This window comes from Tachypleus tridentatus, chromosome 12, assembly GCF_004210375.1.
Source record: "Tachypleus tridentatus isolate NWPU-2018 chromosome 12, ASM421037v1, whole genome shotgun sequence".
NCBI lineage: Eukaryota > Metazoa > Arthropoda > Merostomata > Xiphosura > Limulidae > Tachypleus > Tachypleus tridentatus.
Window position 1 is genome coordinate 36,155,643 of NC_134836.1, and position 13,823 is coordinate 36,169,465.

Consider the following 13,823-nt stretch of genomic DNA (forward strand, 5'->3'; position numbering starts at 1 on the left):
AACTGTAAACTTCATCTTTGCTCTTATTTGAAAAATACATTCAGTTTCTATATAAAAATGAAACAAATAACATATCTAACTAAAAGACATCAAGAGATCTTTAAATCCATTTAAGCCATCACATCCATTAAACTATAATAAAAAAATGAAATTATGGAGGCTAACTTTTCAAAGGCTAATCACCATGTTAGCAAAATAAAACTATTTCAGCTAAAGATTACTCCTAACCTACCCTTTCCTTGAACAACCTTTATATATCTGTTACCTAGTCCTACCAATCACACTACTAAGTACAAAAAATGACATTCCATCAATACTATCAATATTAACAATTCCTCAATTAGGTCTTCCCTTCTTTTTTTAAGGAGAAAATTATTTCAGAGTTCTTAGTCTGTCCTCATATTACAACCTTTTCTTCCTAAGTATCATCTCAGTGAACCTTTTCCAACAATTCAATGTAATTTCTAAGGCAATGATTGGTTGGTTAGCATTTATTGGTGCAAAGCAACTACATTATCTGCACCATACAACCAGTAAAAATTTAACAAATAAAAGTAAAATTATTGAAATATGTAAAATAGAATAATATTAAAAGAAAACAGAGTCCAATTTTTGAATTAAAAACTTAAATAGGGTTAAAAAGGTACATTGCCTTTAAAGATTTATAAACACAACTCAGGTGGACAGTGTCACCATTGCCAATGACAATGTCCTTACTCAACATCTGTTTTTTCATTATTATATTTTTTATTTTGGGTTGTGAGATCCATAATAAAGAAAAAATATTTTGGTGCCCACTGACCCCACCCACCATGGAGCCCTATGAAGGATGCATTACAGTACCAAACAAGGACATTGCAGCAAAGCCAGAGTTTCATGAGCATCAGACACAATGTCCACAATGCCCATTGAAAACATCCAACACTGGTACTAGCTTAAGTGGACAAGCCGATTGATACTGGGAGTATCACCCCAAGGCCGTCATACTACAGGAATTCAAGGCCAAGGTGGTATGTTAGATCGGGTTGGATCCCTCAACCAACAGGATCCTCTCCTCCCCTTCATGAGTCACCATACACAATAAACATGTGGGTGGAGGATTAGATCCCAGAGGAGATAAAAATGAAAGTACAGAACCTTCTCTGGAAGGTCCCCTCACCACACACAAGAATCCACACTGAGGGGCTAAGGTAAGGAGTCAAAACCGGATGCAAAAGTCCAAATGTAGCCTAATTAGTTATATATACAATTAAATTATAATCTCTTTACTTATATTTAATACTTTTATAAATACAAATTAAAATCCTATTTGTCTTGCCACTAGAAACATTGTTAGTGTAATAATTATGTATTCAATTAATGATTTTAAGTACATAAAATCTTTATTAACTTATCTACTATCTATATGTAATGAAAGAGATGGTGAAAAATATAATAAACCATACATCCTTGTTGCTTTTCCTTATAGGAAACACAGCAAAGTGCACATGAAGTTGAAATTCAAGCTTTTGACAGTAAGAATCACCCTCTCGCACTTCAGGACTGATATAAGAATCCCATGCTGAGAAAAACTCCACCCTTCTTCCTTCATCAAAATGTTGGAAGAGCTCATTCTAAAAGAATAATCATACAACTACAATTCCAAAGCATCTACATATAAATATGCTTAAACATTTGTGTTTTTAATCTATATCTGTCATAGTAATCAGTGTACAAATCTAAGTAAAATGGCTTACAATAAAAGAAGCATGTGCATATCAAAAGAAAACATATAAAACTGTCATCTCACAACAGATAGACAATACCAGTAGAATGCTTTATTATAAGAAAAAAAGAATTTACTTAACAACCAATGTATATAAATTCAAATAATTCTGTTAGCAAAGCTTTCCATGAAATTAGAAAACATCCTTTACTTTCAAAATAAGTATCATATACTGTTCACAGATATAACTTTTATGACATACTTGAATTTTTCGAACTCTACCATCCTTTTGAAAAGTTCCAGCATTATCCTGTATAGGTTTACCAAGCCTCTGACATTCATCCTCAAAACATCTCACAGAGTCTTCTAATCCAGACAATTCTAAGTACTGAAAGAATGCCAAATACATAGCTTTAAATAGCATGACTCATACTGTATGTTGACTTCTGTAGGTTTTGTTTGGAATAAATGTTTCCTACTTTGATACATATAACTGTGTTGTTTACCTATATTGCATATATTGTCTTGTATTTGAAAGCTAAATAATAAACATGAAGTAACTTGTCCTAAATTATTTTCGTTACTTTTAGAGATTACATAGTAATATCAGAACACTCTCAGTCTCTAACACTATAAAACATTACCAACAAAATAAAGCCCTCTTAGTTGTGTTAATCATTGAGAATTTAAATTGTTGAAACGTAACTATCAAGATAAAAAATAATTATTTATCTTCAATGTACAATCAAATTTATGTAATGAAACATTAAAAAAAAAAAACTGTAGATATGATACACAAGTTCTTACACAGAAATACATAATTACTAATTTACCTCCTTCACTATAGCATTAAGTTCCCCTTCCACTGAAGAAAGTGATCCTGACATTGTTTTCGGTATTCATACACTTTAAAGTTTAGTTATCATAGACTCTTCTTGCTACATTTGGTTGATTTCCCTATAGTTATTAAATGAAGAAAACAACAAAAGTAAATTGTATCCAGTTATTGTTTTTATTGTTAGGTTTTATATTATTCTAATTCTGAAATCTGTATGTGAACTCTGATAATTACTATTATAATGTGAATATTTGCCTTTGTAAAACATGTCTTTATGATCAGTTATTTACACCACAAGTATGTTCAAATACCTGTTAAGGGCTAAATAATGATCACAAAACTTAGTTCTTTTCATAAATTACAAAGCTCAAATTATTTATAAAATTTAGAAAACAAACCGTCTGAGAAATACATACAAAATCAATTTGAGTGCAAAAATTAATCTAGGGTAGATAAGTAACAATAGAAACCAAATTCAGGAGCCTAGTTGAGCCCAATAACAATGTAGTTTCTGCTGATAAAATGTTAATGTGATAATGACTTTTTTTATATTTAAAGAGAATTTACCTTCATTAAAATATTCTAAATAAATAATCAGATTTTATTAAGCAAAGATTCTTCTTAGATTGGCCACATTGATAAATAAGGAAAAAGAAAACTCTTATCCACCTTAGATCACCTGATTTTCACACAAAGTTATCAATATAACATAAAGTTTTGGGGCAACATGAAACCTGTTGATCCATCTTGGCTGCCCCATTCTCTAAACTAAACTAAAACTATTGATTTTTTTTTAAATCTTAAACACAGCTCTTGTCATTCATATACTTATCAAGCTTTTTCTTAAACTCATTTAAATTTACTGCTTCCACACCATCCAAGGGCAACCCATTCCAAAGGCCAACACCCTGTTAGAAAACTAAAACTATTTCTCAGCTGAAGATGTCTTCCACCCTACCAAAATTTATATTTTTGTCCCCTAATCCTACTTTTTTCATACTTAACACTGAGAAAAGTATGACACATCAACACTATCTTTACAATTTTAAACACCTAAACTAGATTCCTTCCAACTAATGACTGTACAATGAAATTATAATATTTTTGTATTCAATACTTCTGTACTTACAATCTAAAATCATATTTGCCCTACCACTACCAAGAACACACTGTTGGATAACCTAAGAGACCAATCAACTATTACACCAAGATACTTTTCTTTTGTAACACAGTTAAAGTTATTCACATCCAATAATACTTATAATTCACATTTTATTTACCCACATGTATTATCTTGCATCGATTATAATTAAGTCCATTTGCCCAACTCAGTAAAACATCTAAATCACTTTGTAAATCAGCAGCAGCATCTTCACAGACAGCAAATTTAAATACCTTTTTAACCAACCTTTCATCTATGTCGTTTATAAAAGTGAAAAATAGCAAAGGTCCTCAAACTGAGCCCTGAGGTACACCACTTTTAACATTAATCCATTTTGACTGAACTCCATTTGTAACAACCCTCTGCTTTCTTACAACTAGCCACTCTTCTATCCAATTTCCTAAATTATCCCTTACACCTAAAGAGATCATTTTTTTAACAGGCCCTTTAGTTGCACCTAATAAAATCCTTTCTGAAAATTTAAATACAACAAATCTACACCTTTATTCTCATCTACATAAGCAGTAACCTTTTCAAAGAATGTTAAGAGACTTGTAAAGCAAGATATTCCCTTGGAGAAACCATGTTGATTATCCAATTTTAACCTTTGTTAATTAGGTTTGCAGAGCATCTTTTATCAGACTTTCTAAAACTTTTCCAACAACTGATGTAAGACCAATGGGCATATAATTACTGGACAAGATTTTACCTCCTCCCTTAAAAAGAAAAGTAACATTAGGTAACTCCCAATCTTCTGGTACCTATCCACTATTCAAGGACTTACAAAAACAAAAAATGTAACAATTAATTTACAAGTCCATTCCTTAGCCTCTTTTACAACCCTTTGGACATATTATTTGGCCAAGAAACCTTACTGTTTTTTAAACTTCCAAATGTTTCTTAACAAGCTTAGAATTAATGTAGTCATCTTGTTCAATCTTCTTTCTATCTATTAAATATATAAGATGAAAAATATTGCTTAAATTTTCATCAGTAAAAAACTGAAGCTCAAGTAGAATAATAACCTAGGCATTTCATAATCATCAGATATGAGCCTTCCTTTACTATCCCTCAAGGGTTCTACCCCCCACCCTAACATTTTGTTTATCCTTAATGTATTTACAGAAATCCTTACTGCTAATGTTTACATTTTCAGTCAATCCAAATAAATAAAAACCTTTAAAGAATTGTTATTAGTTTGATGAGACTAGTTGTGACGTAAATGGTCTGAGACCATCTTGTTTGCTATTTTAGAAAAGGCAAAAATTACTTGAGCTTGTAACTTAAATACTGTATGTCCACTTAATGAAAATCCACTTCTTCAAACTTTCCACAAGTGCTAAAGTTATAATTTTCCTATGCAGAAAATATATCTCTGAGGCACTTATCTCCACTCACATAAATATCATTATCATGAGACAATCCTCCATTGATAAGAGTGCAACACACTCTCCTGATGCATGTGATTTCCACTATTTGATTCTACTGAACTATCACTTCAAGTTTTGGCAGAAAATAGTAGTTCAGACTTTCAGAGGTGAGAAAGTGTGAAAGGAGATAGGTATCTATCAGAAATATATTTTCAGTACAGTAAAATTATAACTTCTGAAAGATCCATTACATCCACTCAAATAATTAGCTAAAATCTCACACTAAAGAGGTGGAGAAACTAGTTTTAGGGAAAGAAAGAAAAATTATATGAAAGTTTCTGAAGAGCATCCTAAACAATGAAATCCTCACATTAGAGGATCATACATGGGAAACAGCACCACTTCTGTATTAGGTATGGTCTTCACCCAATATGGAAATAGATGACACAGACATGGGCAGAAAATGGGAAGAGTACATTCAAAAGAGAGAGAGCAGTGGTTGGATCCAAACCACACAATATCTGAATCTCAATCCCATAAATTATATGAATGTGAACAAGAGTGAAAAGGATGTGCCCCTAGGTGTATAATGGCTAGGGTATGATGGACCACATACAGTAAGTCAACTGCATCTGAAACACAGCTGCCTGGAACCAACATCCAAGTGAAAGTAGGATGAGTACCATATTATTGGTAAATCAACTACAATCCCAAACCCAGCCACTAGGAATCAACATTCATGTAGGAGTAAGAATGAGAATATACTGGCAGTAAGCCAACTACAATCAAAACCCAGCCATCTGATGGGAGTAGGAAAGGGAATAATACTGTCTTCACCTCAGGTTCAACAGAACAGAAAGAAATCTTACACCCACCAACCTGTGAATGAGACAGGTTGAAGACAATAACCTGAAGACAAAGAAACAGTAAACCAATGCAGATGATGAAGGTGAACATTTATGGTGTGGTCCACATGCCTTATTTAAGAATTTCCTCCATGACACAACAGACATGATACACCAAGGAAAAATTAAGGTGCCAAACTTGATAAAAAGACACCACACCTGGAACAACTTATGGCAAAAATGAGACAAAGAAGAGTAAGCCAATCAAATTAAAAGCCAAACCCAATTGGTTATAGTGAAAGGAGAAAGGTCACAAACAGAGGATATCTGTCATAAATTAATTGGTGGGAATGGACATCACTGAAGGAAGTCATATAAACAACATAACAATGAAGAGCACGAATGAAACACAGTAGTCTGTCAGATCAGACCGTGAATACAGGTGGGAAATGGAAGGAAGGGAAATTGATGGAAAGGGAGATATTCCCTGATGAGCTTCCAAACTTTTGGGAAGAAATGACTGAGCCAGATGAAGGAGAGTATATGTGCAATGATATAATGTACATGACAAGTCAATTGCAAATAAATCTGACTGATAACATCCACAGGCCAATATGAAAAGGAAATAAGTCTTAAGGGATAAGTTAAAATTCATACACAAAGACAGAGATTCAAATGGGGTCAAAGTAAGGCAATAAGAACTACATTAATATCCCAACGTGGGAAGACTGCTTGCTGAAAAGGATAACAAATTCAGAAGGAATATAACAACAGGAAAAGGATAGAGGATGTATAAACTTTATGATACCTGGAAAAACAAATGATATAGGATAAAACACTTCAATAACCCATATCTCCCAAAGATAGAAGACGCCTGACCAAACAGCCAAGTGAGTAAATCCATAAGATGAGAAACAGTGGTACAAGCAGGGAAAACCCCTAACCAAATGACCAATGGTAGAAAATGCTCCTCTTATAGTGATAAATATCCCTAAAGGAATAGCAACCAGAACAAGATAAAAATGAAGCAATTCACCTGGACAAACTAGATCTCCTCACCAAGTACCAGATTAAAAACCAAGTGTAAGAACAGAAAATGTGACAAGCCAAATGAAATGCTGATGACTGATGCTCATGTAAAAGGGATGGAGTAAGAGTAATGGTGAGGAACACTGTAACTGGAGTAATCAGAAGGACTTGACATGGAGTATCCCAATGAAGGCATAACCACTGGAAAATGAGAGGATTGGAACAGGAAAGACAACCCAAAACAAGACTAAATGCAACCAGAACATGGCAAGCAAGAAATCAAATACCAAGTGTGTGGGCCCAAGAAAGGAAATCCAAGGTTTGACCAGAATGAGAATGGGTGCCAACTTGATGACTGATATAAGCCACCACTGTAGAATTGTCAAAATGGATCATAACTAGATGATTCTTTACAATGTGGAGAAAATTATCGAAAGCATGACATACAACAAGGAGCTCTTGAATGTTGATATGGTAAGATCACTCAGCTGGAGAACACTGACCTGAAGTTTCCTGCTGATCAACCAATGTCCTCCAGCCCTGAGGGAAGCATCCTTGAAGATATACAAATCAGAAAAGGGAGAGGGAGCAGAACATTACTGATATGTGATCCCTGCATACTCACAAATGCAGACTGCTAATAAAGGAAGGAAGGAGGAAAGATTCTACTTATCATGCACAGCATACTGAAAAGATCTAATATGTGCTCAACCCAAGAGGATAAGGCCTTCCATAATAGACCATGTCCCAAAAAGCACTAGAAACCTGAGAACAAGAGGTGTGGAGAACTGAAAGCTCTACTGTAAAAAGTAAAAACAGGAGAAGGTTGGGTCCAAGAGAGATGAGTGTTAAAAAAAAATACCCAAGTGGACAAGATATTAGGTTGGTATAAGAAAACCAAATACTAAGAGGAGGGAATATTCTATAACAAAGAAGGAAGAGGATTATATGAAATCAGGAAAATGAATAAAAGAGAACACACCTAAGATATCATGTCCAGAAAAAACATATTAGGCCTACCTGATTCTGCATTAAGAGCCAAGGAAGACACATCAAAATCAGATGGAGTGAAAGATTCTGCATGTTCAGGAAGAATATGGGCAACATCAGTAAAAGTTGGTTGCCTCATATAATGATCAATCTCATAAGACCTGATAATTCCATAGATTCCATCTTTATACTGTGTAAGTGTGCTGGTAGAAGTTATTACCTCTAAAGTGTAATAATGAATGATTAAATGCAAGTGATAAAAAAAGGAAAACTGGGAAAAATAAGTTATCTGAAAGATTTTTGACTATTATAAATGTAGAAGAACAATTCCTCTTTATATTAACTCTCTTCACATGAGCTTGGTCAATTTTACCAACAACATGACCTTTTGTACTCATATAACATCTATAGATTTTATACCATGAACTTTTGAAATAGCATGTACAATTTCATGAAATTTGTCAATCTTTTAGTAAATATTATGAGCTATTCACATACAAAAAAATAAAATTTTTAATGAAGTATTTTTAATAAACTAAAACAGGATTTATCCTTGAATATAATGAATGTTTATTTTGAATAATCTGTGTTCAAAGTGATTTTCAAATTATGATTAAAAATACTGTTTTTATCTCAAAAATTCCAAATTTCATTTTTGTAATATCTAAAACCTCCTAAATACATATCAAATGTTTGTTGTCAGTAAAACTTTATATTTTATCAGTAAATTTCTCTACCCTACTTATATACAAGGCTGGTCAATTTAACCAACCTCATAACCGTATCCCAAAAATCTAAATAACCCTCCTTTACTTTCTAAAATGACTTCAAAGGTAGCATCAAACTGCATTCATTTATTTTAAGTAGCTTTAGACTCATAACAGAATGCATCTATTTATAATTAAATATTATTGTTTTATTGCCCTTATAACTGTGTCTATTATAAGTTGTAAATCACTTTAGGAATGTGCAGCTTGTGTTACACTATGAATTACATTAGCTACTCCCAAGCTGCTGACATGTGTGCCTCATGAAATATTTTTATAATATTGTTATAATTTTTATTTAATGTAATCTAATGTTAACTAACCTAAAGATATCTCTATTTTTACATTTTAGTTACTTTTATGATAATAAATAAAAAATATAGTGGAAATTGAGAAATAAAGTACCCACCTGAGAATTCTTTTTTCTTGCTGTTGATTGTTAGACAGTTAATCCTACTTTTTTTTATACTAATGGTAGTAGTGCATTAAATCTGTTTCATTTAATCAAATAATGCACCAAAGAACACAGAATAATAATATACAAAAAAAGCAGACACTTTCTACTAACATGCAAAATTTTTCTGTCTTTCTAACTACACAAAGAGAGCCATTAAAAATTCATCCAAGCTAGTCATTGTCATTCCAGTGTTTCCAAAAGTTGTATTATTCATGAAACAATGCTTATCTGTTCAGAACAAAATGTAATAAAATATGTCAGTTGATAGATGAAAACCTTGACTTCTTATTGGTTATAGGTATTATGTAATTAAACTTAAGATAAAGCTATTAACAAATCCTGAAAGAAAGGATATGGCAGGTGGGTGTAACACAAGGAATCTGATTTTCAATTTGACAGCTGTGTAACCAAGCAAAACTGAAGGTTATGAAGATTATGGTTTGTCTGAGCAATGACATTTTATAGTGAGTTATATATGTTTAATTTTGTAGTCTCTTGGGAGGAGGGGATGGATAAAACAGAGATGAAAAAATAGCTGGAGAAAATTAGTCGTGAGTCACACTAGGGAAAATTCAAGATTTTTTAAATACTGTTTTATGAAATTAAGAACTTAAAACTTATATACTATTAACATACAGATTATTAGCTAAAATTTTATGCTATACTAAGTTCTATAACACAAAAAAAGTAGTTTAATAAAATTTTGAATGTAAGACACTAAAACCTTGTGTCATGTGCAGTAAAAATAACTTGTGGCAAGAGGGTTAATATAAAAAAAAATGTACTAAGTTGAAAGATTGAAGAGCACAATAAAAAAATATATTGATACAAATGAATGCTGTCAAATGAGAAGTGATAGTTTGGCAAAACAAACAGAGTGCACTACTTAGTTGCATTTGGGTGGATTACTTGCATCAGGAGTGTGTGTGTTGCACTTTTGTTGGTGGAGTGTTGTTGCATAATGACTTGCACACAAGATGCAGTTGAACTATTCTACTGTAAAATATGTGGAAGCTCATGGTTTGTGGCACACCAAAAAAGCTTTTCCTTATAGAAAATAGCACTGAACAAGAATATCTATTTATGTGAGAAGAGGTAATGTACCATATGGGAAATACAAATTTATTACTGCCAATAATTACACACACACACTGTTAAATAATAATAACCTTCACAAAAAATAAGATACTTCATAATACAAAACTGCAAAGGTAAAATTGCATCTCAAAAACATTAAACTAATATACATCCATTATCGTTACAAAACTCTCTGATAATATACAACATACACCCTTTCAACATTATAATAAAAGAAGTTTAAAGCAGTAATATTAACCAAATATTAATTAATAAAATTTCCCCAAACAACAAATCATTATTGACAAAATGTGGCCTTTCAGAGCCACATATCCAACAAGTAATGACAAATTTACTTACTATATAATAAAACAAACAATTCACATCTTTATTATAACTAGAAAAAACATAATGTAACCAAAGAACAAATCTGTATCTGGGCTTCTGAAATGTAAACATATTTTCCGTAATGTTTATGTTCGTCTCTAAACTTTCATTACATCTTTATTCATTGAAAGACTGATTAAAGCATAACATTTCTGAGCACCTTAGTTACATTATATGTAATTCAGTTTACAGTAATGTAATGTAATTATATGCAAGAAAACAACATATAACATCAATGGACAACAAGAGACCTTTTGATCCATTTACACCATCCCATCCATTAAATTAAACCCTAAAATACTCAATGTCAACCCTTATTATTCAAATATTTATCAAACTTTCTCTTAAGTTAACTACATCTACCACATCTGAAGGCAACCTGTTCCAAGGGCTAACCAACCTCTTACAAAAATAAAGCTGTCTTAGCTGAAAATAACTCCTACTCTGTCAAAATTTATATTTATGTCATCTAGTCTTAGCATAAAATATGAAAAACGATGAGACATCAACATTATTTCATTAATGATATTAAAACAGATTCCTCTAACTCTTCTTTTCTCAAGAGAAGACACTTGTAAAAATCTTAAACTCTCTTCATATGACCTTTAACTCCCAGGTATATCCTTAATAGCCTTCCTCTAAACCTTTTCCAACAATTAAGTCTTTTTTTCTAAAATAAAGAGCTAAAATGGAACACTGGACTCCAAATGTAGCCTAACCAATGCATAATCCAAACTGTGATATCAACATGCATTACCTTTTATTTATCATAATTAAAAGCCATCTTATCATTTTTTGTCAAATTTACCAAATAATCCAAATACTTTAGTAAGGCAGTGACATTGTTCTTACAGCCAGCAATACCTAAAACATTAATGTCTTCATCAAATTTAAGGATTCTATTGACCATGATTTAAAGAACTTAAACACTGTATCATTCCTTAAGAATGTATTTCAACTTGCCTCAAAAATTGATATCCTTCCTACAGTAAAGGTGTCATGATTTTACACATTATTCTGAATAATATCCCAGCAGTTTTGGGCAAATCCAAACTTTTTTATTAAAAAAAAGAAAAACAAACTCCATTTGCTCCTCCACAACTACTCAGATCTTAATAAAAGGCTTTAAAATAATAACTTATGTTCTTTAACAACAATCATGCTCTTCTCTAAAAACATTTTTTTACATTTCACATATTAAAATATTTTTTGCCTCTAACTCAGACACTAAGACTGTTGTTTTTTAGTATAAAGCACAAAACTACAGAAAAGGTTGTCTGTGTTCTGCCAACCACAATTATCAAAACCCAATTTATAGTAATACAAGTCCACAGATGCATTAATGTTTCACTGGGGGCACACTAAGACCATTACATTTATTTGAAATAAGAGAAAAATTACAAATATAATTAGTTTCTCTAAAATCTTAAAATCATCACATAATTTGAAAAGTTTACTGTTTAAGAATGTGTTTAACTAATTAATATACAAAATTAATAATAAAAATTATAAAGGAAAATTTCCATAGCTCAAAAACATGTATCCATTTATCACCTCTCTGATTTTTACCAATAAGCTCTAATTTTCTATCTATTAAAAATATAATGGATTTACAGCTAAACAAAAAAATGACTGAAAAAATCAGAAAACACGTTTCATTTCAATTAATATACTAATTGGTAAGGAAATAATCTTATACTTTAACAGATTTTACTACTTGTACACATTTAACCAGCCCTTAGTCTCACCAACAGCCTAAAAAACAGAAAAGATTTTAACATCCTGAAGATTTCTTCTTGACCTTTATACATGTTCTGTTTTTCATTATATATTTATAATTAGTTTTATGATAATACTTCCTTATCCCCCTCTCTTAATGTTTTGTACCACCTCTACTTATGTTCCTCATTACTGGCTGATTTTTCACATGTAAGGAAAGTGAAATGAAACATTATTGTTAAATGCATCATGTAATTTGATCACATCCTGCAATTTTATCTAATAGTTTTCTCCCTGATAAATCATTAACAGTAACTAGAATTTAATACAGAATGCAAAGATAATATACTAGCTTATCTCTGTTTGCCATGTTGCTTTCTATTTGGGAATAGTAGAATGCTCTTTTTTAAAAAAACAAACAGAGTTTATTATTATTATTATTAGAACAGATAATCAAAATCTAGTTAATAACTGTCTAACATTTCCATTACATTTTATCTTTATTACAATGAACAGTTTTAATCACCATTACAATCATTACATTAATAAGCCTACTAGATATATTACTATTTTTAGTCTTAACTTGTACAAGTAGCAATACTGAAACTACTATTACAAGTATCAATACTAAGAGTAAACTAAACTTAGTAAACCTAAATGTTTCAGTGATATTTATATTAAAACACTCATTACGATATATTCAAATATCCAACTTTCACACCATATCCTCGAAAACAGTAATTCACAGACCTAAATTTTCGAAGAGACACCCATCAAGTGAAGATTTCTGCTTGCACAGAAAGACATAGGCTTATTCTTCTGTAATACTGTATTTATATTATAACAACGTTATCCTAAAGCATAATTCAGAAATGTTCATACGTAAGTATCACTTCCATTCAAGATTTATACTGCAAATGTTTCATAATTATTTTAAATTGCTATATTTATTTTATACTTTTTATTTGATAAAAGAGTTACAACTTCAGAATATACAAGCAATTACACTGCACGAGATAAACTTATCTAATAACTGATAAATTATCTTCTATTGACAGCAAATCTCACATCGTGAAATACAGTTTCACGTTGCCCACAGCAACGTAACTATTACATAATACACCCTCTATTGGTTAAAAATCATATTACGGTAAATCAAGTACTCAACTCATGCCAGTAATTTTAATCACATTGTATCACAAATGTTTTGTTGTTAATAATGCGTGTATTAAATAACTTTTGAAAACTAACTGTATGAATTACCAACGTAGAAATGCATCAGGACCAGACAAGATTTTCTCTATAGATTTAAAATATTCCTTTACGAAGACGATAATTATAATAGACATTATATTTTTACATTAAATCATTTTACACATTAAACCTTATGCACTGGTAGATTAAAACTTACATGGTATTCTCCACTGAAGAAATACTAAATAATACTACTAATTCCTCATTTAACTCAACAGTGAGG

General features: G+C 31.4%; 1 protein-coding gene across 4 annotated transcripts in view; it reads right to left on the reverse strand.

Annotated features, from left to right (window-relative positions):
* Positions 1-13,229, reverse strand: part of LOC143235836 (lisH domain-containing protein ARMC9-like) — a 71,362-nt gene extending 58,133 nt beyond the window's left edge. For 2 of the 4 annotated variants that reach the window (XM_076474066.1, XM_076474064.1), the window contains exons 1-3: positions 2,539-2,662; positions 1,968-2,093; positions 1,446-1,613 (exon numbers count right to left, since the gene is read on the reverse strand). In XM_076474066.1, the coding sequence (XP_076330181.1) occupies positions 1,446-1,447 (2 nt within the window). In that variant the 5' untranslated portion in view covers positions 1,448-1,613; positions 1,968-2,093; positions 2,539-2,662. Of the gene's footprint in view, positions 1-1,445; positions 1,614-1,967; positions 2,094-2,538; positions 2,672-13,096 lie in introns of those variants that run through there. The other 2 variants (XM_076474062.1, XM_076474063.1) reach the window with 2 other exon arrangements.
* Between the last annotated feature and the right edge of the window lie 594 nt (positions 13,230-13,823).